The sequence below is a fragment of the Budorcas taxicolor genome, chromosome 21 (genome assembly GCF_023091745.1).
Source record: "Budorcas taxicolor isolate Tak-1 chromosome 21, Takin1.1, whole genome shotgun sequence".
In the NCBI taxonomy this organism is placed as follows: Eukaryota; Metazoa; Chordata; class Mammalia; order Artiodactyla; family Bovidae; genus Budorcas; species Budorcas taxicolor.
In genome coordinates this window covers 49,266,752-49,280,875 of record NC_068930.1, presented here as the reverse complement: position 1 = coordinate 49,280,875, position 14,124 = coordinate 49,266,752, and the positions used below count along the sequence as shown (strand labels likewise).

At 40.4% G+C, this 14,124-nt stretch overlaps 1 protein-coding gene across 1 annotated transcript in view; it reads right to left on the bottom strand.

Moving 5' to 3' along the window:
- The window catches only part of PRORP (protein only RNase P catalytic subunit), a 138,175-nt gene extending 124,458 nt beyond the window's left edge, over positions 1 to 13,717 (bottom strand). Inside the window, exons 1-4 of the mRNA XM_052659499.1 lie at positions 13,662 to 13,717; positions 12,035 to 13,340; positions 9,992 to 10,039; positions 9,377 to 9,509 (exon numbers count right to left, since the gene is read on the bottom strand). Coding sequence (XP_052515459.1) covers positions 9,377 to 9,509; positions 9,992 to 10,039; positions 12,035 to 13,023 — 1,170 coding nt within the window. The 5' untranslated portion in view covers positions 13,024 to 13,340; positions 13,662 to 13,717. The remainder of the gene's footprint in view (positions 1 to 9,376; positions 9,510 to 9,991; positions 10,040 to 12,034; positions 13,341 to 13,661) is intronic.
- Positions 13,718 to 14,124: the final 407 nt, after the last annotated feature.

Genomic DNA, 14,124 nt, shown 5'->3' with positions numbered 1-14,124 from the left:
GACTCTCAAGGGATCCTGAATAGCTGAAACAATCTTGAAAAACAAAACCAGAGGATCCGTACTTAATGATTTCAAAACTTACTACAAAGCCACAGTAATTAAAAACAGTGTAATATTGGCATAAAAATAGACATACAGGCCAATGGAACAGAAATAAATTCAGACCCTCCCATATACGTTAAGAATGACTTTTAACAAGAATGTTAAGACCATTCAATTGGAAAAGGACAGCTAAAGACAGTGCTGAGAAAACTGGCTACCCACTCACACACACAAAAAATAAATTCAACCCTTTCCAAATACCGTATACAAAAATTAACTCAAAATGGATCTAAGACCCTAAATATAAGATCTAAAGTAATTAAACTCTAAGGGATTAAAACAGAACAAAAGCTTTACAACACTGGATTTGGCAATGATTTTCTTAGATATGATGCCAAAGGCACAGGAATTGAAAAAAATAACAAACTGGACTTCATCATAATTTAAAAAATTTTGTTCATCAGAAAGCACTATCAGAATAAAAAAAGGCAACCCACAGAATGGGAGAAGATATCTGCAGATAGTATATAGGGATCAATATATGTCAAAATATACAGAAAAACCTAAAACTGAACAACAAAACTCCAACTCCCATTCAAAAATGGGGAAAGGACTTGAACGGGCATTTCTCCAAAGAAGATAGATGAATTGCCAATAAGCACATGAAATGATCACTAATCATTAGAGAATGCAAATCAAAACTATGAGATACCACCTCACACTCATTAGGATAGCTACTATGGAACAGAGTATGGAGATTCCTCAAAATATTAAAAATAGACATAGCATATGATCCAGCAATTCCACTTCCCAGTATATACCCAAAAAATTGCAAGCAAGGTCTCAAACAGGTATCTGTACACCCATGTTCATAACAACACTACTCACAATAGCTTAAAATGTGGAAGCAACCCAAGTGTCCATTAATTGATGAACAGATATACAAAATGTGATATAAGCATTATATGGAATATTATTCAGACTTGAAAAGTAAGGAAATTCTATAATATGCTACAACATGGATGACCCTTGAGGACCTTATACTAAATAAGACAGTACCAAAAGACAAATACTGTATGATTTCACTTATATGAGGTATTTGGAGTAGTCAAAATCATAAAGACAGGAAGTACAATGGTGGCTGGCAGAGGCTGGAAGGAGTGGAAAATGAGGAGTTCCTGTTTTATAGAGTTTCAGTTTTATAACATGAAAAGAGTTAGGGGATACATGATGGTGATGGCTGCACAGTAATATGAATGTATTTAATACCACTGAACTGTACACTTAAAACCAAAACTTCGAGGGGGTAGGGCCAGAGCATCAGTAATTTAAAAAAAAAAAAAAGCATAACTCAACATGGATTTTGTTTTGTTTTGTTTTGGGGGTTTTTTTTGGCCACAGTGCACAGCACGTGGGGTCTTAGCTTCCTGATCAGGGGTCGAACCTATGCCCCCTGCAATAGAAGCTCAGAGTCTTAACCACTAGATTGCCAGGTAAGTTTCCATCAGTGATTTTTAAACATCACCTAAACTATTCTAACAAGTAGCCATGGATGAGAACCATTTCATTAAAGGGTGCCATTTCATTTATTTTGTTTTGAACAAAAGAGTACTTCCTGATAAAAACATATAAACCTGAAATCATTTTTTTTTAACTTTTTATTTTGTTTTGGGGTATAGCTGATAAACAGACAATGTTGTGATAGTTTAATTAACCTGAAACAATTTTGATAATGCTCTTTTTGGATACTTACGGAGATCAGCAGAAACCATAATTTTTTAAAGCAAGCAAACTCAATGTGGATTAGTACTTACTCCATGGTTTATACCTCACATTCCCAAATTATAAACAAGCTTTTAAAAGTAATATTGAAAGAAGTTCCAGCTGTTTACATCTAGTACAAAATAATTTAAAATGCTGAACATAATACAGTTTTAATACATATTTGCAATGAATGGTATTTATAGACTGAACTATGGCCTCCTCAGAATCCTCAAATTGAAGCTCCTTAGCACCTCTTACGGAGAAGGCGATGGCACGCCACTCCAGTACTCTTGCCTGGAAAATCCCATGGACAGAGGAGCCTGGTAGGCTGCAGTCCGTGGGGTCGTGAAGAATTGGACATGACTGAGCGACTTCACTTTCACTTTTCGCTTTCATGCATTGGAGAAGGAAATGGCAACCCACTCCAGTGTTCTTGCCTGGAGAATCCCAGGGACGGGGGAGCCTGGTGGGCTGCCGTCTATGGGGTTGCACAGAGTCGGACACAACTGAAGTGACTTAGCAGCAGCAGTAGCAGCAGCACCTCTTAAGGTGACTGCATTTGAATATAAGGCCTTTAAAGAGGAAATTAAGATGAAATTCGATCATAAGGATGAGCCCCAATCCAATCTGACTGATGTTCTCAAGTGAAAAAGAAATTCAGACACATAAAGACGCACCTTGGATGCCCTGGCATGGAGGAGGTCTTTATGAGAACAAACCAAGGACCATCTGCAAGCCAAGGAAAGAAAAAAATCTTCAGGAGAAACCAAACCTGCCTATACCTTGATTTTAGAATTGTGCAAAAATAAATTTCTGTTGTTTAAACCACTCTGTCTATTGTATTTTGTTATGGCAGCTCTAGCAAATTAACACACATAGTAAGCCAAAAAAACAAACAAAAAAAAAAACACCACAAGATGAAGAACCTTTGGGCAATGACACTCTGCAGCTGAACTTTATCCTGGGGCACAGGCCACACTCTTGGAGAGGTCCCCCTGGATCGGGACAGGGCTCAGGATGGCTTGTCCTCTGAAATTTTAACCTCAAATTTTTACTCACCTGCTCTCTGATTTTGGCCTTCTAGCTTTCATTCCCTTACTGGCACAGTATCTCCTATTACTCCACATGAGACTGCGAGGCCCTGGAGCCCTCCCAGACAAGTGCTCTCTGGCCTGCCTTCCTTTCCTATCTAGTCTGGGTCCCATGATGATCTATCAGAACTACCTTCCCTAGCTCCCTGCTACGTTGCCACAACTAAACAACGAAACCCAAAATCTGAACCAACGGTGCATTTTGTCTTCACTACTACCACTTTAGATGAGTCAAGCTCTGTTGGCAAAGTACTAAACCACACATTCATGCACAGTAATGTCTACAAATTCACTGATTCAAATCTCAGCACCCACCCCTTGCCACATCCTTCTGTTGGAGTTGGCATCTCTCAAGGACCACTCCTCTCAAGAACCACCCCAAGCCTCTTGACTCTCTTTAGTCCTGCATGGATGCCTGTCTCTCAACATGCACCATTTAACACAGCAGATGTCATTTCTTTCAGTCTTCTCACCTCCTACCTATATATTTATCTGTATCCACACCCATCCTCACTTTCTTTTCTAGTCTCAAAGAAGTTTCTTCCATTTCTAACCTTCCTATCTGTGCTCTTTTTGTCAACCCTTCCTACTTTTGAACCTTTTCATCCATTCTCTCCCTACTTGCCCTGCTTATTCAACACCTTTATCTTTACTAAGAACTCTTACTTCATCCTATGAGTATGCACATCTCTCTCACCTCCCTAAACCCTTCCTTGATCTCTATCAAACTCAAGCCACCACTATCCATCTGTCTTCTTCTTTTCATCCAAGCTTCTCAAAAGAAGAGTTCACCCTCAAGAACACACCCTCAATGTGTGTTCACTGAGTTACAATAACCTGGATGGCTTTGGCCCCCAGTGTACTACTGATATCCCTCTTCTTATGGTCATCAATGACTCCTTACTTATTCTTAAGTGATATCTAATCATTCTCTCAAAGCATCCTATAAGAGACATCCTTGGTGGTCCAGTGGTTAAGACTCTGCACTCCCAAGGGGGCAGGGGTTTGAGTCCCTGGTCGGTGGACCAAGTTCCCACATTAAAAAAAAAAAAAAAAAAAAGCATGTTATAGAATTGAGGGGGAAAGAGAGGCCCTCTCCTAGTCCCTGCCGAACCTTCGAAGCTGCTACTTTTCCACCTCAACTGAGGTTCATGAGGTTCATCTAGACCAGGGGTCAGTAAATTGTTTTCTGTAAAAGGCCAGATGGTAAATAGTTTAGGTTCTGTGAGCTGGTCTCTTTTGTACCTTCCCAACTCTGCAGGGCACAGGAAGCCACAGAAAAGACCAGCATACCTATCTGATTTGGTCCCAGATCCTCACAATAAAGCAATACCACAATGAAGTGAGTCATACAAATTTTTTGGTTTGCCAGTATGTATTAAAAAGTTATATTTACATTTTACTTTATTCAGTGTGCAATAGCATGTTTTTAAAAAATGATGTATATACCTCAGTTTAGAAATACTTCATTGCTAAAAAATGCTAACCATCATTTGAGCCTTCAGTGAATCATCTTTTTGCAATAGTAACATCAACGTATCACCCTAGCAAACACAATAAAAATGAAAAAGTATGAAATATTGCATTGCTTACCAAAATGTGTCACAAAGACATAAAGTAAGCAAATGTTGTTGGAAAAATGGCACCAGTAGACTTGCTCAGGAGAAGGCAGTGGCACCCCACTCCAGTACTCTTGCCTGGAAAATCCCATGGACGGAGGAGCCTGGTGGGCTGCAGTCCATGGGGTCGCTAAGAGTTGGACACGACTGAGCGACTTCACTTTCACTTTTCACTTTCATGCATTGGAAAAGGAAATGGCGGCCCACTCCAGTGTTCTTGCCTGGAGAATCCCAGGGAGAGGGGAGCCTGGTGGGCTGCCGTCCATGGGGTCGCACAGAGTCAGACACGACTAAAGCGACTTAGCAGCAGCAGCAGCAGACTTGCTCAATGCACTCCTGCCACAAATTTCCAATTTGTAAAAAAACAAAATACAATAAAGCAAAGAGCAATATACTGATATACACCTGAACCTAAGTGAATGAGTGTGGCTATGCTCCAATAATACTTAATATACAAAAACAAGCAGTAGGCTAGTCTTTGTGGGCCATGGTTTGCTGACTCCTCTTAGCTGTGATCTGTGTTGTTCCCGGAACCTGTACATTTATCAAGAATTTGGCCTCCAACTCACAGTCTTCACTGCCAGCCTAAGGGACAAAGTGCAGTGCCAGGCACCTGATAAGCATTCTATAATGTGGTTGCAATTATTATTTCTTAAAATTATCCCATGGACACTGTAATTAGCTTTGTGGATGACCACCTAGCACTTTAGGCCTCTCAGTTTCTTCATCTGCTTAACCCTCATACCGTGGATTTTGTCATCTAGAGCCCTCTATCTCTCAGATCAAATACCTACTGGACACTGATCCCTCTCACTCCCTTTATACTTGCTCTCCAACCTCAGTGAGCCTCCAGTCCACTTGTCTCTCTTGTCTCCTAAACCCTGAATACTCACTGGAAGGACTGAAACTGAAGCTGAAGCTCCAATACTTCGGCCACCTGATGCAAAGAGCCAATTCACTGGAAGAGACCCTGATGCTGGGAAAGACTGAAGGCAGAAGAGGACAACAAAGGATAAGATGGTTGGATGGCATCACCGATTCAATGGACATGAACTTGGGCAGACTCTGGGAGATGGTGAGGGACAGGGAAGCCTAGCATGCTGTAGTCCATGGGGTCACAAAGAGTCAGACACAACTTGTCAACTGAACAACAACAGCAGCAACGAGTTGGGCATGACTGAGCAACTAACACTTACTTACTTACTTCGTCTCAGAAACAGTTGGTACTACTTCAGTCTACCAGAAATGATCTGGATCCATGTCTGTCCCTTCTGCTTCACCAATACTATTGTACAAAAGCTAAATCCCGAACCAATCCATCCGCATGTTTTCCTTCACTGCCTGTTAACTATGGATATGGTTCAGATCCTGAGCTTCCCCATCTTCAAATGGGTGATGTCCTTTCAAGACTGTTATGTGCTATGAGTTTAACAGGCCTAAAAGTGCTCAACATAAGGTAATGATTCCATAAATGGTAGCAATGTTCTTATGTTAAATCAATAGCTTAAGACGAAAGGTGGATGACAAAAAATAAAAAACGGGATACAGATTTGGGGAGCTACAGGAGGGAAAGGGGAGAACATCCGGAAAGAGAAAGGGAGAAAATTTCCCTCGACATAAAATGTCCCAATCCTTCTGTGAATATATTTAGTTGCTTTGTGAATTACTGGTAACCAAATGTATGATTATTCTTTTACTAATCTCACCAGTCTGGAGCCTGAAGCTTCTGTAGTAGAACACTCTCCAAGGAGAAGATTTGCTCCAGAGTCTCAGTCTCTGTCAGGAAAGAAAACTAACAAATCTTCCTTCTATTAATCTAGACTTACAGTGATATCATTAAAAAGGAATTATGATGGGGGACTTCCCTTCTGGTCCAGCTAAGTCCAAGCTCCCAATGCAGGGGGCCCAGATTTGATCCCTGATCAGGGAACTAGATCCCACATGCTGAAACTAAGAGTTTAGCCATTGAGAGTGTTAAACAAAAGTATTCAACTAGTGATTCCATGACTGAGGCAGAAGCTATTCAAGGTAAAAGCGTAGGACATCTTGTGCCAGAAAGCACAGAAGTGCCCCCAAATTGATGTGTATATTGGAGGGGAGTGCATGAAAGGGTGTCAAAGAGACAGAGAAGCTGGATTGCAAGAGGTTCCAACAGGCCAAATTTGGGAAAATTTGAGCAACAAAAAGAATGATGATGGTAATGGAATCTAACCCCATTTTTTTTTTCAATGAAATAACCAGAAATTCATCACTTTGCATCCTTCCAAAGGCAGAGTTCATTTTCATGTTGCAAAAAACACTGGGTGAAGTGTTAATGGGTTACAGAATATCTGCATAGTTTCAAACTATTACTCCACAGATTACTTAACTTTTAATTACAAAAATTACAAAGGGAAATTATAAAGGGAAAAAAATGAGCCTTTGCAATGGAGATATCTGGCAGTCGCCTCCTTAATCAAGCGCTCAAAGAGCATCAGCAATAGAGAGCAACCTGCTACTATGTGGCTGCTGTAACGCAGTAAGAAGCACACACCATCGCCTATGTAATACACCCCAAAAGCTTATAAACTGAATTAATGGAGAGAAAGCAATCAGACAATTAATCCACAGTCTTGTTACTCAAAAGTGGTCCAAAGACCAGAATTCCATCACCTGGCAGCTTGTTCAGAAGACAGAATCTCAGATTCCACTTGGGACAAGTGAATCATAATTTGCATTTTCAACAGATTCTCAAGTGATTCTGAGGTACAAAGTATGAGAAGCCCTGAACAAGACAAACCACTTAGACTTCATAAAAAATCAATGTCATAAAAACAAAAAAGGCAGAGAGGTGAGCTCCGGATTTAGAGACACGAACAGCCAAAAGCAGTGAGTGAATCTTGATTGAATCCTGGATAAGAGAAAAATGTTTTAAAATACATTTTGGGGGAACTGGAAAAATTTGAATATGTGGTCTTTACTAAAATGACACTGAATTAATGTTAAGGTTCTTAAATGTGATAACAGCATTTAGTTACACAGAATGTTCTTATTCTTAGAAGATACAAGGGGTTCCCTGGTGGTCCAGTGGTTAGGACTCGGCTTTCACTGCCACTGCTCGAGTTCAATCCCTGGCTGGGGAACTGAGGTGCAGCCAAAACCAAACAAATAAAAAAAGTTACATACTGATATATTTAAGGTAATATGTCTAAAACTTACTTTTAAATGGTTTATAAAAACACACAGAGAGAAAACATATGTGGAATAATAACTGGTTATTCTAGATGAAGAGTATGTGTCCGTTGTGGTTTTTTTTTTTTATTAAATAAAAAGTTGAGGATGGGAAGAATATTCAACTAACCCACAACAGAAATGGTTAAGTCTTTAGGAGCAAACAGCATGATTTACACAGTCCTGCATCTATCTTAACATTTACTTCAGAAGATACATGTACGTGTTCAATAGATGTTGGATGAGAGAAAGAAATTTGTTTAAATCAGTTTAGCTGGCAGAAATTCCCAAGGCATTAAGAACTGCTACAGCCAGTCAGCTGTCAAGTACATACAGAACTACAACTAAATTTTTGTTCAATGAGAGGCAGCAGAGTGTAAAGGCAAAAATGTGGCAGTCACTATGACCTAATTTTATTAGTGGAGCCTCCTAGGGCAGATTTAACCTTGCAAAGTCTCAATCACTCTATCTGTAATACAGAAATAAACCAACATCTTACAGGGTAGGGTGAAGATGAAATAAGATATAAGATAATGAATATAGAAGGCAATGGCACCCCATTCCAGTACTCTTGCCTGGAAAATCCCATGGACGCAAGATCCTGGTAGGCTGCAGTCCATGGGGTCGCTAAGAGTCAGACACGACTGAGCGACTTCACTTTCACTCTTCACTTTCACGCACTGGAGAAGGAAAATGGCAACCCACTCCAATGTTCTTGCCTGGAGAATCCCAGGGATGGGGGAGCCTGATGGGCTGCTGTCTATGGGGTCACACAGAGTCAGACACGACTGAAGAGACAGCAGCAGCAGCAGCAAGCATCATTTAACAAATGTTAACTATAATTTTATCAGTAAAGTCAGCTAAAAGGTGTTCCATAAAATGAACATAATGTTTTCAAGGACCCAACTTTGACTTTATTCTGAGGATCAAAGGTCTTCATATTAGCATTTTCTAACAATTTTAAGTCAAAGTGAGATGGCAGAACCCTTTACACTTCTCCTTTTTATTTGGTATTTGGAGAAAGAGCATTCAGTAAGATGACAGGCAGCCTCCCCTCAAGGTAAAAGCATTTTACGTCAACTTAATCTTAGTAAACTGGCATAAAATACTGAAGATTAGCAAAATACATCTATTAAAAATGACTTCAAGAATAAACAAATTCAATATGAAGAAGACTTGGATATAATTTTGTCAAGTTATCTTAGACTCTCTTAACTAGAAAACTTATGAGAAACCTATGTTTCCAAGGAATTTTATTAAAAACATCTTTTGGAAGCACTTACACAAAGAATAACCATCTATTGAGCACTTGTGCCCAGATGAAACAGAATTGAGCTCAACAGATGGATGATAGTCTAACCCAATTATTCTATGAAAGTCTAAAGCAATCTCTCCTAAGGGTTGGCAACTATGGCCAGCTGAAAAAATCCAGCCCATGACTTATCTTCATGAATACAGTTTTACTGTATTCATTTGTGTATTGTCTGTGGCTGTTTTCACTACAACAGCAGAGTAGAAAAGTTGCATCAGAGACATTATGGCCCACAAAGTCTAAAACACTTACTATCTAGTCTTTTAGAGAAAAAAATTGTCAACCTCTGCTCCAGACAAGCAATCCAAGAATGAAGTTAAGACCTGTCCCAGACTCACCTGAGGTGTCGTCTTTTTGTATTGGTCACCTCCATCTATCACATCCCTCATGATTTTTTCCTTGAGAAATTCATACTCTTCCGAACTCAGGTGAATAGACTCTATAGTTTTTCCACAGCCCAAACACTGACCACTGTAATTATAATTGAATGTATTAAAGAATGTCCTGGGCAAAGAACTTTTTCTAAAATGAATATTTCTAGGACACGAGAAAATTTGAAGGTAATTTAGAAAAAGAACATCATAACCTTTGTGATTATCATACACATCTCATTTTTTGTAACCCAGACAATATAACAAATTAGGGTCCCAGAAAAAGCCAAAAGAGTAGACTGCTGACCTCCAGATAAAGTTTTAAAAGTCATTCTTAAAACACAACTGGGCCCACATTTGTAGGGAAAACATGTCAGAGAAATCACACCAGGCTCACAGCACCTACCAAGAAAACGATTTTGGATACTGCAAATTCTCGAAATGCGAAATATGACCTTCTTGGCAATCCTAAGTAACTTAATCTATCCTATTTCTAAAATGTTCTTAAATTCTTTTTAACTAGTAGCAACACAACCTACTAAAGCTGAATTGAAAGATTAAAAATAAAACATTGATCTTTACCTTTGCTGGATTGTGGTGAACTGTCCTTTCCATTGTTCTCCAGGAATACTACAAAAAAATTGCAAAACCAAATCACCAGAGGGTCAAATCCCTACTGAAGAGATATTAATTGTAGGAAAGAGCTCTGAAAAGTTTGGGATAGTTTCTTAGAACAGTTCGATTAGCAGAGTGGATGCTTAGACAGCGATGGTACACTACTCGGGACCTCCTCCTCTTTGCTTCTTCTCTCATCATCTGACTCTCATCTTTAAGTCTAAATTTACCTTCACAGGACCTACCCAGAAAGGAGCTATAACTTCTACACAAAACTCAACTCTAGGGACTTCCTTGGTGGTCAAGTGGCTAAGACTGCAGTCCCAATGCAGGAGGCCCAGGTTCTATCCCTGGTCAGGGAACTAGTTCCCACATGCTGCAACTAAGACCCAGCACAGCCAAATTAAAAGAAAAAACTCAACTCTAACCTTCTCCATAAAGCTGCCAGATACTGTTCGTGACCCATTCTTTCTCTTACACTATCAAATTTTATACACCACTCTTAGATAACTGTCTACTATTGCATTCCCAACTACCTCATGAATGCCATTATAATAGATCTTACATCACAAAACACCCACAGTGCTTAGTCTAAAACTGCAGGCATTCAAAACTACTTACTCATTTATTTGCTCAATCAACTTACCCTTTCTTCTTTCCTCGTTCATACACTGCCATCATTTTTTTTGGTGGGGGAGCTGTGCTGGGTCTTTGATGCTGCATGGGCTTTTCTCCAGTTGCAGCGAGCACAGGAAACTCACTAGTTGCCGTGGGCAAGGACTCCTCTCTGTGGTGGCTTCTCTTTGTGGAGCATGGGCTCTAGAGTGTGCAGCATCAGTAGTTGCAGCTCACAGGCTCTAGAGCACAGGCTCTAGTTAGTTGCGGTGCAAGGGCTTAGTTGCTCTGTGGCCTGTGGGATCTCCCCAGATCAGGGATCCAACCCATGTTTCCAGCACTGGCAGGTGGATTCTTTACCACTGAGCCACCAGGGAAGCCTCATTGATTCTATAAATTCTACTGCCTTCTCTCCTTTCTCCGTTCTTAATTCAAGATCTCATCATCCCTTACTCAAATCTACAATTGCCTCCAAACAGATCTCCCTGTTTCAAATCTTAATCCCTCTCTAATCTTATCTCACTGCTTTGGCATCATCTTTTATAAACTACTCCAAGATCAGCATTCTTGATAAGAGAATAAAATCCAAGATCCTTGGCCTTCAAAGACTGTCACTATCTAGTTCCTCTGCAGATATTCAATAAATGTGGTAAGAAAGATAATTAACCATGATTGCTACTGCAAAGCTCTGTAAAAATAACATACAGTAGAAAAGCAAGAGAAAAGCAGAGATGAAAGGAAAGAACCTGTAGGAAAAAGCCTGAGGCAAATTAGCAGTAAAGAAATAAAGAACAAAAGAACATCATCAAGCTGATAACATGAAGGAAAGCAAAGGAGAGAGTTTTGGAGAGAGTAGTCAAATATGATCAAGGACGGATGAAGATTTTCTTTTTTAATGCATATGAGGTTTAAGCAGAATCCCTCTCTCTGCTCTAACTACTCAAGTTGGTGAAATGCAGACAGTAAACAGAATATATATAGCATTATATACATTATACCAATCACAATTAAGTTTCAGAAGAACTTCTGAAAATAGTAATATGACCCAAAGACAGCTCCAGTTTTCTTGCAACGAACTCCAGCCACAAGTGCTATTTGTAAATACTCATATACTAGACACCTCAGAAAACAAATGAAACTTCTAATAGGAAAAACTACATAAAAACAAGAAGTGTTCTATAATCTCCCTTTTATGTGATGAGCAGAGATTATCGCAACAGGTTTTTCAAAGAGAAAGAAAACTGTCTTAAAGGGGAAACAATCTTACTAAGCGAAAAAAAGTATAATCTGAATAGAACAATCCTCAGCAACTAATTATTAAAAAAAAAGGAAAAGGCTACTTTTAGGTATCAGTATTAAAATAAAAATACACATATAAACAGAAATCAAAATTACCTCTCAAACCATGTTTTTATACTGTGTGCAAAAGACTCCCCAGGATAAAGTTGATTATTTCTTAAATACAAAAGAATGTTGTGCAGTTTGTTTGAATACTGATCATCTTTCATGTCTTTTCCAAAATCAAAGAAGGCTTTTAAAGTTTCCAACATAGGAACAATATCATGATTTAACAACTCCTGATACAAATTCCAAGCTACATTTACATCTTGATGAAACAGGGCTCCCTGGATACAGTCATCATAGTTCTTTTTTGAAGGAATCATGACTTTTTTGAGGTCTTCTAACAGGAGCAAGGCCTCTCTCCATCTGTCTGTATAGATTAATCCCCGCATGAGAAGAGTGTAGGCTCCAGATTCTAAACGCTTGTATCTGGCTTTCATGATTTCATAGACATCAATAATTTCTGATGTCTGCTTATGAAAAACACAGAGATACAAATACTTGACCAGTAAATCATAACCTACAATACCATTGTTTTTTGCAGCTACCCAGGCCAGCACAGATTTGGCCACATCTAGAGAGCTATGGCATTTAACCATCTGCAAAATAATCCAATTTTCAAAGTTAGCCTTTTCTTTGAACTCTTCCTTAAGTTTATCCCACTCATCTGAGTTCAAAGGTTTTGTTGGGAGCTGGATAATGTTCTTCACAGGTGGCAAGACAGGAGTTTTACTAGAAGGATTCATCTGTGATCTCTTCTTAGCTGCTCCAGCTGCAAACATGTGAGAAGAATCAGCAGAAACTTGCTTATTACTACCCTCATCTAGTTTCCTGACACATCTGGCCTTGGCAATCAGCAGGTTCATTGCTTTGGTATTTTGTGCAGACATCGTTTTAACAGAAAACCACTTCTCTTGATTCCTGATGCCATAACAGTCTTTGAGAAAGAGAGAGAGGTAAGAATGACTTGAACTTAGCCCAAGGTATGAGTTGCTCTTCCAAAGCTTAGGAAAGCTTCGAATACCAGCGAAATAGAAAGTCATTATGCAGTTAAATCAGCACTAGATTGTGAGAAAGATGTTCAAAAAGCCCCAACTTCTGCAGGCTTGTGAGAAAGATGTTCAAAAAGCCCCAACTTCTGCAGGCTTGTGGCTGGGGGCGGAGAATCGAAGGGCAACTTTCTACAAGGCGATTTTCAGCTTCTCACAAATCGAATGCTTTGGGAGCTAGCAGCAACGAAGCTTGGTTGAGTTCTCTCCATTAAACAAAGGTATGGGGATATCCAACCTCTCTCGCAAGTTCCAGGACTAGGAGACAGAGCAGGAATCCTCTGCTGCCTCTTATATTCCAGTCAGCGAACCTGAGGGAAAAAGCACAAAGACCCGCCAGCTGACTCACGCGGAACACCCCTCTTCTTGAAAAGGAACAGGAACCCATGGGAGACAGGCTGCATAAGGGGCGAGGAGTCGGAAGCCTCCTACCTCAGGCCCATCCGTAGCCTAGGAAGAGGCTAAAGCCCAAGTCTAGGGGCCCTGGCCGCCAAACTCTTCAAATGGGGGAATGAGAAAGGGCGGTTAAGAGAGCCGAGCCAGAGACACAAGTAAGGAAGAGAAGTCCACGAGGGCAACCCCTCTGTGTACGGGTCGGTCACAAACGAAGTTCACTAGATTCAATCACCCACCTCATCACTCACGCTGTGTGCAACCATTAGCGGCGAAACTACGGCGTCCACAATGCACCGCGACGGCCCCTGCCGCAGAGGCGTGGCTAAGCTGGTCGCAGGCGTTCCGTCCCGCCTGGAGGCGAGAAAAGGCGACTTGTGAGCCTTTTAATGGCGGGAGGGGGCACAGGCGGCTGCTGAGCCCACCTATTACATTCAGGGAGCATCTAAAGCCGCCAGATATCCGCAATAAACAATGAAAAGAAACTGTGAAATTAGAAACCTCTTCCATCCAGCCGGGGGAGCCAAAGGAACCCCTGGGTCACGTGACGCACAAGTGCCAAAGGGCCAAGATGAAATAAAAGCGCGGCCTCCCTTATCCGGCGCCTTTAGAATCAAGCATGGTGAGGCTGGGAAGCTGCTTTAAGGAAGCAGCTTTTCTTTTTCACGTCTGCCCTCCCTGTTGTGACCGCGTCCCTACCGT